Source organism: Eulemur rufifrons, chromosome 2 (genome assembly GCF_041146395.1).
Source record: "Eulemur rufifrons isolate Redbay chromosome 2, OSU_ERuf_1, whole genome shotgun sequence".
Classification (NCBI taxonomy): domain Eukaryota; kingdom Metazoa; phylum Chordata; class Mammalia; order Primates; family Lemuridae; genus Eulemur; species Eulemur rufifrons.
The window spans coordinates 98,726,724-98,748,170 of NC_090984.1; the positions used below are offsets into that span (position 1 = coordinate 98,726,724).

General features: G+C 41.3%; 1 protein-coding gene across 2 annotated transcripts in view; it reads left to right on the plus strand.

Moving 5' to 3' along the window:
• SIPA1L1 (signal induced proliferation associated 1 like 1) overlaps window positions 1-21,447 on the plus strand; it is a 355,295-nt gene that overhangs the window by 298,054 nt on the left and 35,794 nt on the right. For both annotated transcript variants that reach the window (XM_069488451.1, XM_069488458.1), the window contains 2 exons: window positions 14,808-14,954; window positions 20,000-20,124. In XM_069488451.1, the coding sequence (XP_069344552.1) occupies window positions 14,808-14,954; window positions 20,000-20,124 (272 nt within the window). The remainder of the gene's footprint in view (window positions 1-14,807; window positions 14,955-19,999; window positions 20,125-21,447) is intronic.

Genomic DNA, 21,447 nt, shown 5'->3' on the forward strand with positions numbered 1-21,447 from the left:
CTGGAAAGGACCTTAGAGATGGTCTTGTTATAAACAGTTGCATTTTGGAACGAGCAATAAGGTGGTGTGGGTAGTGGTGTCCTGCATGTCACTAAGGAACCGTACTCCTGTATACACCCAGCATCTGGGTTTTGCCTTTCCACCCAGCTCAAGGGAGTGTTCTGCATTAGAACTACCCTGGGAAGCTGGGCCTGGTCACATCTTATAGGAAGGTCTATAGGAGCCCATAGTGGTCCTGGGGCTTTCTTGACTATCCCCCCTGCCCTGAACATGCATACACAAACACACACACTGGACATGGAGAAGGCCTTCCTGGAAACCAGTCTATCATGTGTCTTGCTGTGACCCTCCTAAGGAGTCTAAGGCCCCTTGCCTGATAAGGGCACATCAGGTACATGAATACATTTATCACTGGAATTTTAAATAACTCTAAAGGAAAAAAAAGTATATTCTGCTCACTTATATTTGAAACCACTGACATTTTTCTTTAAGATTTGTTGATTGCACAACACAAGCTTGTGGCAATTAGTGATAATTAAGATAAATTAGCTACCTGGATCCACCCCCACAGTTGGGAGTGTGAAACTTCCTGTAAGCATCTGGTGCAGAGCCCTGGACAATGAGCAGTCTAGTAAGGTCTGTTTCTTCTCATGAAAATCACCAGGGATGGTGACAGAGTGGCAGTTTGGGGTCTGCCTTTCATTAAAGAGCTGAGAAAAGTGGATTTAGTTTCCTTTTTACCTATAGGAACAATACTGTGAAATAATGAGATGGTTGAAGGTCCTCAGGACTGGTCAGCAGAGATGAATCGATCTCTTCCCTTGTGTGTGTGTGTTTCTGTGGGTTGAGTGTGTCGGGGCTCTGACCACTGGGCTCTCAACTGCTGGCCGTACCGCAACAGGGCTTGTTAGGCACACAAAGATGGCCCTACCCATTTGCTGTGCCCACCCTGTTAGGATCTGCAGGCTGGTTTTAAGGAACATCGCACACACACACACGAAGAGGGGTTGACGGGGAAAGGAAGTTGACACGTGCCTGTGGGCCTGCCTGCAAATGTATGTGGAGTTCACTGTCTCCCTGTGAGTCCCTGCTCCCCAGGAGAGTCAGAATCAAGCCTAATAGTCTTCCAGTCTTATTTGGCTTTTGTAGTTTCCCATTATATTTTTAAAAAATGGCAATGACTGGCATACCGAATGGCATAAAAGGAAGGTAGGGATGTAGAGGTGAAGGTGTAGAGCAGTCCTGAATCATGATCAGCAGTATGTGCTCATGAAAGACTTCACTGAAATTGTTTGCAAACGGTTTGGACCTTACTGTAAACTCAAACTCTCTGAAAAGTCCAGGAGCATCAGTGCTGGTAGAATTCTCTATGGGAAAGGAAGATAGGTTGTGTGGTGCCTCCTTGGGGCAGTTGTAAGGAGGGAATGGGGTCTCAGAGACCCCTTGAGGGCACACAGACGGACACTCTGAGCAGGAGTCAGCATGGCGTACTGTATTTCAGCTTCTGGTTCCCTTGTTTTTATTTGTGCAGTGGGATAGAGGATGAATTTATTTATTTTTTCCCCCAGTTTTTAAAATCCTAGCATGCCCCCCAAAACCACTTAGCTTCTCAGTGAAGGATTTGGTTGTGACTTCTTTTCATGAAGTATTTGTGAATATTGGTGGAGGGCAGGACTAATCAAAGAGGTTAGTATTTGTGGAAGGCTAATGGATTCTTACCTACTTGCACATTTTTTAAATTTTAGACTTATTTCATGAGTTCTCTGGCACCTTGGGGGGAAAAAAAGAACAATTTCGGGCCATTCTCTTTTATGCCTGCTGGCACAGGGTCTTACGAGATCAGCTCTGACCACACCGCTGCTTTGCTTCAGAACTTGCTGTACTTCCCTGTTGCCTAACAGGCGAAGTTTGTGCTTCCTCAGCTCACCGGTGACGGCATCCAGCTAGACCCAGTCGTCCTTCCAGGCATGACCCCCACCAGTCTCTGTCCTGTGCCCAGTGCTCTGGTCTTACGTGCCCTCGAGGGTGGCCACATAGACCCCTCAGTTCCTGTGCCCTCACTCGTGACTTTTGTGAATATCCCTGGATTCCTGCAAACCCATCTCAAATGCATTTCCTTCATTAAGCTTCCTTTCCCCTGGTTTTCTCAGCTAGATTTGACATCAGCCTGCTGGCGGCCCTGTACACTCTGCCCACATGCCGTTCATACTGTCCTTATGACAGTTACATTTACCCTGTGTCTCTCTTAAAAATTATAGTTAATTAAAAATTATAGGTAACTATTCTTGAGTTCATATTCTGTGCCAGGCTCTGTTCAAAGTCCTTTATGTGACTTTTCTCAGTTAATTCTCCCAGCAGCCCGGTAAATTGGTTGCTGTTTGTCTCCTTTGTGGATAAGGATGCGCAGGGTTTGCAAGATGAGCTAATTTGCTCAAAGTCATAGCCAGTTAATGGTGGAGCTAAGGTGAAATTAGGCCATCTGACTCCAGAGCCGCCATCTCAGTCACCATGCTCCATGCATGAAACCTACCGTCACACTTGGACAGCGCTCCATACATATTTGCAGAGTGAATGCATACGTGTTCATATGCGGAAGGGCCTGTTTATGGGTGCGCAACCTGCGCAGTCGTACAGGGCCCACACTCAGAAAGGTCCAAGCTTGGTTTAAGTCCTGCTGTCATCTTGAAAGTCAGCATATTGTTTGAGCAAGGGGAACCATGCTTTTTTTCATTTTGCATTGAATCTCACAAGTTAGGTAGTTGGTCTTGCTTGCAATCCATGTTTATTTTCTTTCCTTTAGAAACTCCCTTAGATATAAAATTTACTTCTCAAGGGGCACCCATGATGTTTGCCAGGCTGTGAACTTCTCACAGCTTGCTAGCAGCTGCGAAGTGATCCATTTATCTCCGTGTGATAAATGCCATGTTCTCCTAACTGTACAGGAGAGTTCTTCCTTATTGTAGATTGACCTTGTCATAGGAGGCTCGTCAGAACCGGATTTCTGTAATCCAGTCTGAACAGCTGATAGGAATTGTGTGGTCAGCAAGCCAGCAGTAACTCTGTTCACAAAGTACACAGTAGGAAGAGATGAAAAGACAGAGCAGTGAGTTGCTTGAATTTGAGCACAACTTGTTCAAACTCTAGTCCGGATATAGCACCCAAATTACATTACCTTGAATCATTGTAGAGAATTTTCTTTTCTTCCATAATTCTGAAAGAATCCTGGTTGATAGACATTGCTGAAAACAGAGGACTTTAACTTGGTCCTGTTCCCTGAGTAGATAGCATTTTAATTGCTAAGTTGTGGTAAAATGCTGTGCTTAGCTATGGACTCAAGCATCTAATTTATCTGTCACTGTTGCCATTTGAAACCCTCTCAATTGTTTTTACCATTGTTCCACTGTTGGCTCTTGGGTTACAGAGGATCTTATCTCCTTGGACACATCTAAGCAGTATTGTCACTCTGGAATAAAAAGCAGGAAATAGAGGTGCAATTAATCCTAACTACTCGATTAGGAAAATGTTTTACCATCAACTACTCAGACACTGAGAATTCCTTACCTGTAAATTGATAAATTGTAATCATTCACAATCTGGAGTGATCAATTTAATGAGAGTCTGTGAACATTAACATTAGCACTGAGTCAACTCCTGTGAGTTGACTCATGGGAAGGGTGTAGTGAGAGGCAGGGATTACTTTATCAGAAATCTGGAAAAAATTTTTTTGGTAGTTCTCTTCTCTCGTTCATCCTGGTGTAAGAATGCTTCTAGAAAACTGAGGAATTGATACTGATTTTGGACCATCTATTCCTACATATCCAGCCACTTGAACTCTTTGTTTTCGTTGTAATGAAATGCATTGCATAAAAATGAAAAGCTCGTGTTAAGCGTAGTCTTGAAGACTATGGAAGTATTGTCAGGGGTGATAATCATGACTTTTTCAATTGCTAGAATTCTTGGTACACTCAGAAAGCCCTGGTATTTTATTTCAGCAGAAGGAAGTAATAGGGAGCCCCAGAGTACATTTAATGTCAGTTATTTTAAAAACATGGAGTTCTCTTGACTAAATTTGTAAAAATGTAGGGAAGAGAATCTTCTGACATTAACACTAAAGGGTGTAGAAAATTTCTTTCTGACAGTGAGCATAGAATTCTTAAAAAAGACTATTGCTTATGTTCCATAGAATTGAAAGCTCTCACAGTAATTGAAAGAGGTATTAATCTTTATCCTCTAAACCTATTGGGCACTAACATTAGACATTTGGAACTCTTTAAGACTAAAGCAGAAAGATCTAGATTTATCTCACAAAAAGAAAAGACTCTTATCTTGCTCTAAATCCGCTGGACTCAGCAACCCTTAAAACAGAGTGACTACATTTGTGGGACCAGGCACGGTGGCTCAGGCCTGTAATCCCAGCGTTTCGGGAGGCTGAGGTGGGAGGATCACTTCAACCCAGGAGCTTGAGACCAGCCTGGGCAACATACCAAGACCCCATCTCTACAAAAAATAAAAAAAATTAGCTGAGCATGGTGGGACATGTCTATAGTCCCAGGTACTGGAGAGGCTGAGGCAGGAGCATCACTGGAGACCAGGAGTTCAGGCTTACAGTGAGCTGTGATCATACCACTGCACTCCAGCCTGGGCTGCAGAATGAGGCTCTGTCTCTAAAATAAATAAATAATAAATGAAACAATACATTTGTGAGGTAGGAGCAGAAAGAGATTCAGGAAGTCAGCATGCTGGCCTCCTGTGTGAGCCAGTGGAACTTACTGCTCCTGGTTCTTTAAGCACCTCTTCAAAGTGGCAGGACAGCAACCAGCCCAACTTGCAATAACAATTAGCTTCAGGCTATCTCTGCAGAAGTGGACTGCTAGTACCCAGGCAGGCAGCACCTTCCACCCCCCAAACTAGGTCTATTCTCAAATATTTGTGTGATGGTATCAATTTCAGAGTACTTGGAAAAAACAGTAAGTCATCAAAATAAGGGCTAATTCTGAATTTTTTCTTTGCCTACCATGCATACATCTAGAGTCATAAAAACATTTGGGCGGCATTCCGTCAGTTGCTGTATGTGTGTTCTGTGTGTGTGAACAGTCAGAAAACAAAGCCACTATTGAGTTATATAAATGTAAAAAAGGGATGGGAATGAATGCCGGCCTTCTGGAAATGCTATTTTTTCACTTTGGGATAACTCCAGTAACCAAATAGAATTTTCTGATGCATTTGCCAAATAAAAAAGCTGAGGTTGAGAACTAACATAAAATAGCTTAGCTTAATGTACGTTTTGGAGAACAGGGTAAGAAAAGTAAGCTCTAAATACAAATATAAAGGTTACATCTTGATGTTTCCTGTGCAATTACGTCGTCACTTCCTCATAGAAGCATAAACATCTTAACATTCACCGTAAATGTAATTCATTGGCATTACTTGTTTACCCTGAAGAATCTAAGTCATCAGGCCCCCAGATGTTGCACTGGCCTTAACTGTGTTAATGTTCTACTGCTCTCTCCTGTTTTTCTATTTTCTGTAATACCCCCTCCTTTTCACAGTAAGAAGAAACAAACCAGCTACAAAATGAAACTATATTTGAGGAGTCTCCATATTAGGTGTCTATAAAAGCCAAACTCTTAAGGCCAAAAGGAGTGTGGTATCTTGTTATATTTGGATTCATGTCATTCTTTGATCTTTACTTGGTTTCTTTTTTTCTTGTACCAACTCCTCCCACTCCTCCTGCACTCTAGTCTCCTTCCAATTACTTTAGAATAATAGTGAGAAATTTGGGAGATGTCTCAGTGGAAGAGGGTAAAGGGAAATCCATTTTGTGGTACCAGATAAATGTCTTGATCTTTCTCTTATCAAAATACATTACCCAGGGTAGGGATGAGCGAGTGCCCTCGGTCCCTGACCCCACCATTAGCAGCCCCCACATACCCCACTCGTAGATCTGACGTCCTATGAGAATGCCAGCTGTGTGGTTAGCCACATTTCTCATAGGGTGTGTAGCAGTAGCAAGACTGGCGATGATACCAGGAGGAACATAGAAACGGCCTCTTTTCCTTCTCATCACATTCCCCAAAGACTGGTATCCCCAGTCTCTTGATCTGGCCCATTGCACATGTATTAGAGCAGGCCTTGTCACTAAGTCCTCTTGCAAGTAGGCATAGGGTCTATGATATTCACAATGGTGTCTGGACTTAGACATCTCTACCACCTGTCACTCCGTTCCTTTTTCTTGCATTTAAGAAGGCATGTTAACTTTGAGTCTGTTATAGGGTTTTTTTAGTAAATTATTCACAAATTTTGGCACTTTATTATTAGTGACTGTTTTGCAACTGATCTAGACCCATGGCGGTTGAGAACCCCTGGCTTGGGACATCTAATGTAACTATGGGCTCTTGTCCTGAATCCATTTTCTATTCTTCATTTCATACACTGCAGTAGGGATTCTTCATGCATAAAACATGTAATAAGCACCCAGAGATGTGAAGATAAACAAAGCTCAGTCCTGCTCCTTAAGGACAGAATCTAGTTGGAGAGACAGACATAAAACTAACCATTCTATAAGGTGGTATAATGGTGCAAAGAACAGACTGATACGAGATTTAAGAAGGTTCTATCTATGAATTCAGAGCTATGATATTGGAATTGGGTCCAATATACATAGACCACATTTTCTTTATCCACTCATCAAGTGATGGACACTTAGGTTGATGACACATCTTTGCATTTGTGAATTGTGCTACGATAAACATTTGGGTACAGATGTGTTTTTGATACAGTGACTTCTTTGCCTTTGGGTAGATACCCGGTAGTGGAATTGCTGGATCAAATGGTAGGCCTACTTTTAGTTTTTTGGGAAATATCCATACTGTTTTCCATAGAGGTTGTATGAATTTACAGTCCTATCAACAGCAGATAAGTTGTTCCTTTTTCATGGCATCCATGGCAACATCTAGTGGTTTTTGATTCTTTAATAATGGCCACTCAGACAGGGGTAATGTGGTATCTTCTTGTGGTTTTAATTTACATTTCCCTGATGAGTAGTGATGTTGAGCATTGTTTCATATGTCTGTTGGCCATTTGTATATCTTCTTTTGAAAAAAAATCTCCTGTCTTTTGCCTACGTTTTGATGGAATTGTTTTTTTCTTGTTGATTTGTTTGAGTTCTTTGTAGATTCTGGACATTAGTCCTTTGTCAGATGTATAGTTTGTAAATATTTTCTCCCATTCTGTAGGTTGCCTATTTGCTGATTATTTCCTTTGCTGTATAGAAGCTTTTGAAATTTAATTAAGTCCCATTTATTTATTTTTGTTGTTGCTATATTTGCCTTTGGGGTTTTAGTCATAAATTCTTTGCCTAGGCCAATATCTAGAAGAGTTTTCCCCACAGTTTCTTCCACAATTTTTGTGGTTTCAGGTTTTGCATTTAGGTCTTTAACCCATCTTGAGTTAATTTTTATATATGGCTAGAGACTGGGATCCTGTTTCATTTTTCTGTATGTGGCTTTCCAATTTTCCCAGCACCATTTATTGAATAGGGCATCCTTTCCCCAGTGTATCTTTTTGTCTGCTTTGTCAAAAATCAGTTGGCCATAGCTATATGGTTTTATTTATGGGTTCTCTATTCTGTTTCATTGGTTTATGTCTCTACCTTTATACAAGTACTATGCTGTTTTAGTTACTATAGTCTTGTAGTACAATTTGAAGTCAGGTAATGGGATGCTTCTAGATTTGTTCTTTTTGTTTAAGACTGCTTTAGTTATTCAGGCTCTTTTGGTTCTGTATGAAGTTTAGGATTATTTTTCCTAGGTCTGTGAAAAATGACATTGGTATTTTGATGGCAATTGTGTTGAATCTGTAAATCACTTTGGGCAGTATGGACATTTTAACAATGTTGATTCTTCCAATCCATGACCATGGGATGTCTTTCTATTTGTTTGTATGTCATCTATGATTTCTTTCATCAGTGTTTTGTAGTTCTCCTTGTAGAGATCTTTCACTTCCTTGGTTAAATACATTCCTTGGTTAAATAAAGGTATTTTATTTTTGCAACTATTGTAAATGGTATAGTGTTCTTGATTTGACTCTCCACTTGACTGTTATTAGTATGTAGAAATGCTACTGATTTGTGTACATTGATTTTGTAATCTGAGACTTTACTGAATTTATCTATCAATTCTAGGAGTCTTTTTAGTGGAGTCTTTAGGTACAGGATCATCTCATTGGCAAATGGGGATAATTTGCCCTCCTCTTTTTCTATTTGGATGCCCTTTATTTCTTTCTCTTGGCTGAATACTCTAGCTACTATGTTGAATAGCAGTGGTGACAAGTCGGTACCCTTGTCTTGTTCCAGTTCTTAGGGAGCATGCTTTCAACTTTTCCCCATTCAGTATGATGTTAGCTGTGGGTTTATCATATATAGCTTTCATTATTTTGAAGTATGTTCCTTCTGTGCCTACTTTGTTGAGGGTTTTTATCATAATGGGGCTCTGGTATTTTATCGAATGCTTTTTTTGCATCTATTGAGATGACCTTATGATCTTTGTTTTTACTTCTGTTTATGTGGTGAATCACGTTTATTCATTTGCATATGTTGAACCATCCTTGCATCTCTGGGATGAAACCCTCTTAATCATGGTGGATTATCTTTATGATGGGTTGTTTAATTTGATTTACTAGTATTTTGTTGAGGATTTTTGCATCTATGTTCATAAGGTATATAGACCAATGTCTATAGTTTTCTTTTTTTGTTGTATCAGGGTGATACTGGCTCTTCAGAACGAGTAAGGGAGGATTCCCTCCTTCTTAATATTTGGAATAGTTTCAGTAGAATGGGTGTCAGTTGTTCTTTGTAGGTCTTGTAGAATTTGGCTGTGAATCTATCTAGGATAGGGCTTTTTTTGTTGTTTTGGGGAGGTTTTTTATTATTTCAATCTTGCTACATGTTACTGGTCTGTTCAGGATTTCTATTTCTTCCTGATTTAGACTTGGGATGTTGTGTCTTTCCAAGAATTTACCCATTTCCTCTAGGTTTTCTAGTTTGTGTGTGTAGCAGCTTTCATAGTAGTAATGGATAATATTTTGTATTTCTGTGGTATCAGTTGTAATGTCTCCTTTTTCATTTCTGATTGAGGTTATTTGAGTACTTTTTCTTCTATTTCTAGTTAATCTAGATAGTGGTCTATCAATTTTATTTATCTTTTCAAAGAACCAACCTTTTGATACGTTGATCTTTTGTATTGCTTTTTTGTTTGTTTTCATTTCATTTCATTTAGTACTGATCTAAGCTTTGTTATGTCCTCTGCTGGCTTTGAATTTTGCTTGTTTCTTTTTCTAGTTCCTTGAGGTGTGACTTAGGTTGTTAATTTGTGATCTGTCTTTTGATGTAAGCATTTAAGGCTATGAATTTTCCCTGTAGCATTGCTTTTTCTGTAGCCCATAGATTTTTGGAAGTTTGTGTTGCCTTTGTCATTCAATTTGAAAAAAAAATTTTATTTCCATCTTGATTTCGTCAATAACCTAAGGACCATTCAGCAGCAAGTTCTTTAATTTCCATGTATTTGTGCAGTTTGAGAGTTCGTCTTGGAATTGATTTCTAGTTTTATTCCACTGTAGTCTGAGAAGATACATGGTATGATTTCAGTTTTTCTTAATTTGCTGAGACTTGTTTTGTGGCCTAACACATATGATCTGTCTTGGAAAATGTCCCATGTGCTGAAGAAAAGAATTGTATATGCTGCACTTTTGGGTGTGGGGTAGAATGTTCTGTAAATTTCTGATAGGTCCATTTGTTCCACAGTCCCATTTAAGTTCAGTGTTTCTTTGTTGATTTTCTGCCTCAATGATCTGTTTAGTTCTGTCAGTGGAGTGTGGAAGTCCCCAGCAGTTATGATGTTGTTGTTTATTTCTTTCCTTACATCTAGTAGAATTTGTTTTATGAATCTGGGAGCTCCTGTGTTAAATGCATATATATTTAGGATTGTTATATTTTCTTGTTGAATTGATCCTTTTATCATTATGTAATGAACATCTTTATCTTTTATTTTTACCATTGTTGATTAAAAGTCTATTTTATCTGATAAGAGAGTATCATGGAATATTTTTTCCCACCCCTTTACCTATGAAAATCTTTGTGTGTTAAATGGGTTTCTTGGACACAGCAAATATTTGGGTTGTGTTTTTTAATCCATTCAACCAATCTACATCTTTTGTGGGGGGCAGGGTACATTAAGACCATTCACATTCAATTTTATTATTGCTATGTGAGATACTATTCTGGTCATCATTTTGTTACCTAGTTGCTTTGTTCTCTCTCGTGTTACTGTTTTATAAGAGCTGTTAAGCTTTGAGTTTTGGATGTTTTTATACTGGTGGGTATCAATTACTCTGTTCCAAGTATAGAATACTTTTAAGCATTTTTTGTAGGACAGATCTAGTGGTGAAAAATTCCCTTAGTGTTTGTTTGTCTGGGAAAGACTTTATTTCTCCCTCATTTATGAAATTTAGTTTTGCAGGTACAAAATTCTTGGCCGGCAGTTATTTTGATTCTGGCTTATAAGGTTTCTGTCGAGAAGTCTGCAGTTAGTCTGTTGGGTTTTCCTTTGTAAGTTACTTGATATTTTCATCTCATGGCTCACAGGAGTTCCTCCTTCACTTTGACTTTGGCCAGTTTGACGACTGTATGTCTTGTGATACCCTTTTTGCAATGAATCTCCTAGGTGTTCGTCGAGCTTCTTGTATCTGGATGTTTAAATCTCTAGCAAATACAGGGAAGTTTTCCTAGATTATTCCCTCAAGTAGGTTTTCCAGGCCTTTTGCTTTTTCTTCTTTACTCTCAGGGATGTCTATGATTCTTATATTTGGCTGTTTTACATAATTCCATATTTCTTGTAGACTTTGTTTGTTCCTCTTGATTCTTTGTTCTTTATTTTTGACTGGATTAATTGAAAAGAGTTGTCTTCTGGCTCTGAAATTCTGTCTTCTGCTTGGTCTATTCTTAAAACTTTCCACTGTGTTTTGTATTTCTCTAAATGAATTTTTCATTTCCAGAAGTTCTATTTTTTTTTAAGTATATATCTCTTTCATACATTTTGCATTCATTTCCTGAATTACTTTTCTGATTTCTTTGGGTTGGTTTTCCATTTTCTGTAGGATCTCATTGAGCTTTCTTACAATCTATATTTGCAATTCTTTATCTGTCACTTTAGTATTTTAATTTTGGTTGGGATCCATTGCTAGAGAGTTGGTGTGCTTGCTCCTTTGGTGTATCCTCTTACTCTGATTTTTCATACTTCTGGAGTTGTTGCACTGATTCCTTTGCAGCTGGAGCAGCTGTCACTTCTTGTTTTTGGATTTTCTTTTACTTAGGTCAGACTTTTTTTCCCCTCTCACTCTTAAAGATGTGCCTATAGCATATGTTAAGTAAGGACCTTTGGCTTTGCTTGTGGGTATTTTGAGGGGGGTCTAGGTGGATACCTTAGTTATAGATATCCTTAGTATGGTGGTTTTCTCAATTGCTAGTTATCTATAGGCTGTAGCAGTGTTGTACTACACGCATGGATAGATTCCTTATCTCTTGTCGACAAGGGGAGATGGGAGTCTTTGAAATCCTTTCTCTTTCCCTAGCCCTGTGGTCTTCTTAACAGTATGAATTATGTTGGGATGCCCCGTTTAATCTCTGAGACAGTAGGTGATGCTTGTGGGTAAGAGTCAGCCATGCCCTATATGATTGAGTCAGTAAATGCTCTAATGTTGCACTTGCAGGAAAGAGCCAGCTACAGTGGTGTTTTTTGGAACCCGTGACCAGCTTTATTCAATCAGGAGAAGCACTCGGATGTCCCAGGTGGTGGGTAGACCTCTGGGGAAAGCCACCAGGAAGGGGCTAAAATGACCCCACCAATCCAGAAAGTCTGCTCGTGGGGGAGAGGTAGTCTGGCATTCACAGTCTGGCAGATGGGAGTGGGTTTCACTCTTCTCCCTCTTTCCTTGCCCTATGGATCTCCTTCTAAGGTCTGGCCACAAGCAGCAGCCCAAACCAACAAAGGCACCGCAGGCTGGGAACTTCCCTGCCCAGGATCCTGCCACGGACTGAAAGCTCTGCTGTCCTGTGAGGGGAGGGGTGCTCTGCAAGTGCGAGGCAGCCCAGACCCACATCGCACTCTCCTTTTAGTTCTGCTCACTTGGGCTTCCTTACTTCCTGAAACCAGTTCACAAATCTTCCCTCTATGCCCCCAAGCAACACGATTGAGTCCTGAGGGTATGGGATTCAGCCCGTGGGCCTGTCCTCTGATCCCCCAAGTTTAATCTCTGACCATGCCAGGGAGAAGCGTGCTGATCCCAAGTTGCCCATGGCATGCTCAAGCAAGCTTAGTGTCCCTCTGCTTTGAGGTGTGCCCTGCTCTGCTGGAGCAGCCAAGCAGGCAGCAACGGGGAGGGCTGGTGAACAGGGAGCTCACAGTCCGAGCACTCCTTGGCCCACTGCAGGCCTTCAAGAGGAAAGGGGTGAGCCCCACTCTCTGTGGAAGCCTCAATCTGGTGAATACGCCAACAGAGGGGAAGCAGCCACTCCTGAGAGTGCTGGCTCAATCATTCCTTGGGGCACCCATGCCGACTCATGTAGGAACTTCCGCTGTGCGTGAGGGAGGGCAGGAGTAGGAGAAGAGTCTGAATGGAGGAGAACTGGCATTCCGGTCCCCTTTGTCCTGAGGGGCTCCCTGGGCTTGCTGTACTCTCCTCTCCCCTGAGGAGCAGCCTACCCTAAATGTCCAAGCTCTGGGATCACACAGTTCCCCTGAGACCCGCTGGCCCCCTGTGGCCACTGCAGTCTGAGCAGGAGTTGGGAAATGTTTGTGAAGGGAGTGGGGGCCAGTGACAAGAAAACTGAAGGGCTGAGACTCCCTGGGGAGGACAAAGGTGCACAGTGGGTCGAAAAGCAGTAGGGCACCTGCTGTCTTGGCTTTGGTCTGGGGTGACAGGAAGCAACCCCACGGGGGCCGGCAGCCCAGTGCTCTGTTCCCAGGAATCTCCCAGTTCGCTGGCAGCAGCAGCTTCTGGGCTTGTGAGGGTAGAGCAGCTCTCCAGCAGTCCAGGAGCCTGCAGTCTGCCAGAGGTGTGAGGGAAGGAAGAACGAACACCCGCACCTAACCTTTCCATGGGCTCCAGATTCCCCGGGGGTTGATCTCTGCCAAAACCTTGCTCCTCCTTGTTCTGCTCCACAACTTCTTCCCATGGAATCCCTGGTACATTCTGGCACTTTCCTCTCAAAATTATACCTGGCTATGTCTTTTTTAGCCTAAAATTTTTCCTTCTTTCTGAGACGATCTGGTGACCATTGTCTTTAGTCCGCCATCTTGCTTCCGAGCCTACAATATATCAAATCTGTTAGTTTTTAAGAGGTTTCATTTGAATGGCTGGTGAAGGTGTTCAGTAGAGACAGCTGGGAGACAACTGGAGAGGAATCTGGGCTCTCAAGTCACATTTGCCTCTCGGGCATGGACGAATTGAGGAGTTTTACTTTTTAATATCTACCTTTATTCTTTTTTATTAGAAAACCTTTTCATTGTGATTCTGTTATCCCTTCTGTCAGCTTTCTATACCTGAAACCCTATCCTGCCCTGCTGCAGAGGGTGCATAGGTTCACTATGGGACGTTGCTTTATTCCAGTGAACAAGGTTCTGTCTCAAGGCTTCAAAACTTTGACTTAAGTTTAAGATAGCTTTATGTGCAAAACTGTCGACCATGCCAGACCCACAGCTAGCTGTTTTATTAAGAAAAGAAAACTCAGCCTTCTCTAGGGGACAGCAGTAGTTTAGCATAGAGTGCAGGGGACTTAGAATCAAGAGACCTGGTTTATTGTGACCTTGAACAAATGACTTAGATTTCACTTCCTCAGCTATAAAATAGAAATGACCTGCCCTGCTACAAGAGTCAAGTGACTTGTGCCAGCATTAGCTTCTGAAATAAAATATCATTGTCAGTAAGGTTTAGTTTATACCTAGTCACAATTGTCAGCATCACTTACTGATATATCCCTGTGGTTGCCTGTTGCCTGCTAGAATAGAGGAGGTAAAGGGGAAAAATACGTCTGTCCTGACCACAAAGCTCTGGTTTCTGCCTTGACCTCCAGTTGGCAGGATGAGGAATACATCACTTTAGAAATAGATATATTAGGCACCCATGTGGAGCACATTTCTATCTGGTATTATATGAATTCAGTAATTCTAATTAAATCCAACAACTGTAGTGCTAGGCATTTTTTCATGGAGCTTTTAAGTGATGTTGCTACTATCAACCCAAATTATGAATATTAAATAGCAAAATCTAAACATTCATTCCAGAGTTTGAGTAATAAAATTGGAAAACAAAAACGCAAACAAAAAATGTATCAGTCCCACTATGGTCATATACTCTGGGAGGATTAGTATGAGAAATTGGAATTAATTGCTATGTTAATATCACTTGGGTTCAATTATCTTCTGCTCTGCCATCCTAGGAAACGGCATAAGCAATTCAGCCAGTTGAATTCTGGCAGGTTTTAGAAGCATACATGTTTTCTCCATCTTTTTTTTTTTTTTTTCCTCTCCTCCTGTTATTTTTTGACATCCCCGCCCCCTTCAAGGCGATTTTCCAGCTGTTCCCCTAGGGAGTAGTTTTATGGGGAAGTTTCTTTTGTAGGCTTCCAGCTGGCTTCATTTTCACTATCTCCATGAAGTCGCCGCCTTTGTCACATTTATATGATATTATCCATCGTGCATTGCCTTGGGATTTTCCCTTCTAATTGTTGACTTGTTTTTGATTTGCACATGCAGGCTATCTCCTGGTTCGGACATCTACGTGACAGTCTCATCCATGGCTCTAGCAAGATCCCAATGTCGTAACTCCCCCAGCAATCTGTCTTCATCCAGTGATACTGGCTCTGGGGGGGGCACCTACAGGCAGAAGTCCATGCCCGAAGGGTAGGTATCCATTTGTCCTTTTGTATATGGTCACTGCTGACCCAACTGTCTTTCGTCTGTTCTCAAACGTGTAAGGTGATTTTCATTCAGCCAGCCTCAATCCATTTCCAAAGAGGAAAATGTAGGTAATATTCTGGATAGAGAAACATTTTAACAGTTGTTTCAAACTACTCTGTAAGACGTTTACTGTTCTCTAGTCTCTATGAAAAATTCAATGGCAGAGAAGTCAAATTGCATTGGTTTCTCCATTGTATATATTGTTTAGTTTCACAGTTCCCTTCTTAGTATTTCCTCCAAAGTGAACTCAGCAGAATACCACTGGCACTGGAGTTTGTATTGCTGTTAACACAGGGGAAATGATAATCACATCTAAAGCTTAAAATTATTTGTCTCACACTTTAAGTCCCTTGAGGGTTTGTTTTTTTAAAACTCTTTCGTGAAACACTAACTGCTCAAAAGTAACTGCTTCTGAAAAGATGCAACAGAAAGCTAAATATACATGATTTTAGAGGCCACTAAAAGGGGAAAAAATGCAGTGTCTGAAGCTGGGAAGTAATTAGCAGCAAAACGTTACATGACACACACAAGCCACCTTTGCCCAGAGGAAGAGTAAAATAGCCATCAAAGACTTCCTGCTGGGAGTTCTCTCTCTCAGGAACCTGAACCATTTGCAAATCCAGTGGGAAGTGTTTATAAAAACTGGTGTTTCTATTCTACATTTCCCCCCAAACATATTTTAACAAATGGACACATGATTTGGTTACTTTTCTTGAGATTTCACCATGTCACAAAATAAGCATGCTTACTAGTAATGCCTTATAATGGGTATTTTTTATTCATAACCATTAAGTATTGTTTGTTGTCATATCTAAATGTTGCTAAATGTTTATGTTAACAGAAAATAGGTAATAAAGCCATTATAAAATATGCTTCCCACTATGAAATATGCTTTCCCCACCCTGCTGTCTACCCCAGGACTCTCTCGGGTAGTGTAGGGTCCAAGGCAAAGCTTCCCTTCTGCCCTCTGGAGGGTCGCTGAAAATGAACTGACAATGGACAGATTAATGGGAGAAAAGGCCCACAGATTTATTCAACACGTATAGCAGGGGGGAAACTGCAGAGGAATGATTAGGCGATAACCCAATGGCATATAGATGCTGATACACCCTTCTTCACAGGGGAAGGGGCCATGGGGGGTGTTGGAGTAAATGCTTTTCAGTGGAAATGAATGAACCCAAAGAACAGTGGCCTGGGACAGAGTTCCTCTGAGCTCTGGGGTTGCTGGCGGGAAGGTGAGGGGCAGAACTTCACTGCGAGCAAAGGTGGTCTCCTGTAGATAAGGTCCCCCAGGCAATCTCTCAGAGCTGCCCTCAGAATAGAAGAAAAGTCTAGGCATGATGGTGATTCCCAGTCGCTGTTCTTCTCGGGTGGTTAATCTTTCCTGGTTATTTGATGAGATTCCTAGGGAGGGGGTCTCAAGGCTATTGCATTTTTTTTTAAGATGTTTTCTTAGTCAGATACGGAAATTTCAGAGTCCCTCCTGGTGCTTCGGTGCTTCGGAAAAGAGAAGCAAAGGGACAGGGAGTCGGGGAAGGTCCAGGGGAGCTGGAAGCTGTGTCTTTGGTGCAGCATGTCAAAGCGCCATGTTTTGGTCCCCAATGGTAGCCTGTCTAGAATGCACATTTCTTTAATTACTAAAGTGACAATTAGGAAAAAACTTTTAAGCTCTTATTCATGAGTCCCTGCAAAAGGCTTATGAATTACATGTCATCGTACCATACCACAAGCCCAACTAATTATGTCATGATTTAATTAGTAGATATTAAATGTCCTGGTTCGACTTCAAAACTAAGAATTCACTGAGATTTCAATGTTAGCCTAGCAATAAAATATAAATTAGCCCAAAAAAGCCCACATTGTTTTCTTTTGTCTGTGATATACTCTAAATGTATGCTAGAAAATTAAGTGGAAATATTAATGTTTTGGTGAATATTAATGTTAAAAACATGATCCCAGGGCCCATGCTGCCCAGTTTTTGTTAATGAGATGGTAGTTATTCAACTGGATTTTTACTAACTGAACCTACCATAGGTGATATTGAAGTGATCTTTTACGAGAAGATGATGATACAATGTTTTTCTTCTAGATCCCAAGTAGTTTTTGTTTATATCAGTGGGGTTGCTCATGGGCTGGATTTGATCCTAGAGATACCCTTACCAAGGGGAAAAATGTTGACAGTGAAGCTGGAATGTATGTGGTCTGCTGCAAAGTCGTTAAACTTTAAAAGGCTCAAGAGCGTGACATCGTAGCTAGGGCAGTACCCAGTGATTGTCCATCAATGTAATGTGCTACTGTGGTGTCCTCCCTCGACTCTGGCAGACTGCTCGGCACCCGCACCTATATAATGCTGTGTGACACACGCCTGCCGCTCCCTGAGGTGAGGACATTGAGACCATCCAAATGCAATGAGAGGTGAAATCTAACAGGGTAGTTAGTAATACCTGCTCCCCTTGAATGTCGGGGGGATAGGCACCCGTACAAGTTTAGGATGGGAATGAAAGGTAGTTAAAAAGCAATGCTGTTTAAAAGACATAGGGCCCATTCTGCCCTAATTGGAGATTCATTTTTGGGCCACACACTTTGGTGGATACCGACAAGGCAGGACCTGTCCAAAGTGAGGGTCTAGGTGAGTGAGGAGTTTGGAGACCACGTGTGAGAAACGTGACTGAGTATGTACAAGCTGAAGGTGAAAGCTGCTGAGGTGAGGAGGCCGTGGTAGCTTTCTCCTGGCACGCTTAGAGGGGTTCAACTTGTCTGTGGCGGCAACTGGGACCAGTCAGTGAAAGTTACAGGGAAGAAGATTCCAGCCCATTGTGAGGAAGGTATTTCAAAGCTGTCAGCCCACCCTGGAAAGGAATGGGCTGCCTTAGGAAGCAGAGTCCTGGTCACTGATTGTGTTTCATTTGTCAGCCAAACAGTGAATTTAAAATTCACATCTCACTGTGACTCTTAAACTATTAAGTGCTTCTCCAAAAAGAGGCACCATGTAAAATTTAGAACAAGTTTTATCTGAGCTCTTCAAGGACTGCATCTTTGTATCCCTGATACCCTAGCACATAATAAATGGGGGGCTTGGGGTGTGGTATATATAAGAAGTGAAATTAAAAGTTCACTTGGTGAAATGTTTTTCAAGGCAGAGTTTAAAGATAATCTTCCCTCTTGTTCATTTAAAATCAGATAGAAAAAAAACATTTAAATTTAAAGGTTTAAAAAGTTCTGTTTAGTTTCCACTGCTACCAAAAAAGTAAAAGCTAGCAGGGCACAGTGGCATATGCCTATAGTCCCAGCTATTCAGGAGGCTGAGGCAAGAGGATCACTTGAAGCCAATAGTTTGAGTCCACCCTGGGCAACATAGCGAGACCCCATGTCTACAAAAAAATAACAAACAAACAAACCAAAAAAATTAGCCAGGCATGGTGGGGCATGCCTATAGTCCTAGCTACTCAGGATGCTGAGGCAGGAAGATTATTTGAGCCCAGAAGTTTAAGGCTGCAGTGAGCTATGATTAGGCCACTGCACTCCAAGGTGAGTGATAGAGTGAGAGACCCTGTCTTAAAAAAAATAAATAAATAAAGCATTATGGCCAGGAGTGGTGGGTCATTCCTATAATCATAGTACTTTGGAAGGCCAAGGTAGGAGGATCACTTGAGGCCAGGAGTTCAAGACCAGCCTGGACAACATAGTGGGACCCCCTGTTTCTACAAGAAATAAAAAAAAAAAATAGCTGGGTATGATAGCACATGCCTGTTGTCCCAGCTATTGGGGACGATGAGGCAAGACGATCCCTTGAGCCCGGGAGTTCAAAGCTACAGTGAGCTATGATTGTACCACTGTACTTTAGCATGGGCCACAGAGAGAGACCCTGTCCCCCCCAAAAAATAATAAAATAAATGTTTTTATAGCCTTCTCTACTTTGCAGATGCTTTATATAGATCCTTGGATCCATGTAATGGAATTGCTGATTTACACATAAAGGAATAGAGATAAAAATTCAGTGACTTTTTTCAGTCGCGCTGGGTGGTAGAGTTGGAACTTGGCCCCTTGTCTTCCTGTTCCTTGTCTCCTGCCTTTCCAACACACCACTTGCTGGGTCTGCGTGTGCACTTATCAGTCTGTAGCAAGTGCGCCACCCATCACACGCATTGATTGGTTCAGGCCCTATTTAGTCCTTTACTGTATAATTATTCAGAAGTTTACTAGTAACCACACATAAGTTAATAAGTTTACACATGAATGTTTGAGTTCTACACTCCGACACTTTGTCATGGGCTCAGTCAACATTTGCTTTGCTGATATTGCTAATCAAGGCATACAAAGGAAAAATAAAACAGGCTCACTAAATAGCTAAATGATCCTTCCAGAAATAGAATTTTGTTTTTATTTATACCAGTTTACCTACTTTCCAATTGCCCTTCCCAAAGGCAATTGAAAACTTACACATTTTGAAAGTGGTTTCCACATAATATAAATGATAGTAATCTTTGTCTTTCAGACCACAGAGCAAGTGCTCAGAAAATACTTGTTCCAAGAATGAATGACTTAATGATTTAGTAAATTACTAAGTGAAGAGAAACAATCCCCCAAAATGTACCATTTGGAAGATACATATGGAATATTTCGATTGTGAAATTTTTTCTTTGGCCATGAGTGACAGTCTGAGGTTGACTGCACAAGGGCTAGAAGATTTTGGTTTCCTACTGTTCATAGTTTAGGTTAGCTCATCCCAAGGGCTCTTGCCCTTGTTAACAGTTAATATACACAGCACGCATACCTTTCTGGGCCGAGTGGTGTGTCTTGACCACAACAGACCCATTTCCACCCCCACGTAAACACACACAAGGATGAGCACCACAGGTACAGACACGTAAGCGAAAACCGGTAGTACCTGTCAATTAGAATTTAGCTCATCACACCCAGGGCTGCCTGCCTCTCCTGGGCGAGGTTCCTGATGTTGTCCTTGTCTTTGTCTGGGGAAATTCCCGCAGGTTTGGAGTGAGCCGCAGATCCCCAGCCTCCATTGACAGGCAGAGCACCCAGGCAGACATCGGCGGCAGTGGAAAATCCACACCCAGCTGGCAAAGAAGCGAGGATAGCATTGCCGACCAGATGGGTAAGTAAGTAATTTCTACAAAAAGCAAGTTGCTTTTACAAGGTGACTCCAGCCACCTCTTGATGATGTTATCAAAGCATTCTGTTGTAAAGACAGCCCTAGTTAATAACTATGACTTAAGTCTCTGTTAGATTACATATAAATGAAAGAAAGAAAGAAAGAAGACCTGAGAGAAAAGTCAAAGAATTCTCAGTGACCCCAAATTTAAAAATAGAAAGGGCATAGGAGTTATTTTTAGCACCAAGATTAAAAGCCTGCCTTGTGTCCTAAGTACATCCCCCCCCCTTGTTTATTTGTTTTTACGTAGTATAAGTGCCTTGAGTGATTCCTTGTTATTTTTAATGTTGCATTAAAAAAACGTGTACATGCAGAGTGGGAAAGAGATACAGTTATTGTTTAGGCGCATCTAGAGCTTGGTTAGAATCTCTTTCCTCCCTGGTGTGCTTTTTTAAAAATTCTTTTCACTCTGCTATTAAGCTGTCAGCTAAGGAAATGTCTTAGCTATATAAAACAGCTGGATGGAAAAGATTTGCATTAGGGAGCTCTCATTTGGATTTCTGATGCATGGCCCTTCCTCTCTCTATATATATGCTGTTGTTCCACAATGACACCACAACACTAGTTGATAAAATTTGGCCATGAAACAAGATTAAGTTTCGGCACAGTAGCATTAGGGATTTGGTATCAACACAGTTGATCCATCAAGGACTTGAATCCAGACTGCTAGTTTTCTTTTTTTTTTTTTTTTTTTTTCCCTTTATTTTATCGTTAGTAGCATTACCATTAGTGTGGGATAAAAAGGTATACATTTCAGGGCTGAAAAGGATAAACTTTTAAGGCAAAGACCCATCTTTTTATCTTCTCTGCAAATTCATTGTTTTGTCCTGTTTTAATGACTGTGCCCAAGTAAATGTACTAGCCATGAACACAGAAGGGAGTGGAGATGTATTTAGCTAAGACAGGAGTTGAGGAAGACAAATACATTTCTTAGGTTCTAAAGACATGCTTTGCTCCAGTAACTGTAGTGAGATGGGCCTTGTTATTGGAGCCATCTGTCATTCCCCACTCTGATGCCACCCACCCCCAACACAGAAAACCTGAGCATATTCTGATCCGCTTTTCTGCTCTTGACAGAATGTTTTTAATCCCATATGTTTTGATACTGTTGAGATGATAACGACACATGTGAATAGAATCCCTTCTTCATGACTTTAGTGGCTGTTTTTGGCCCCTAGTGCAGGCTTTGAGCAAGGCTGCCAGCAAGCCCTTTCTACAGCGCACTGCCTCCCACTCACGGGAAGTCACAGGAAATGAGCAGGTACC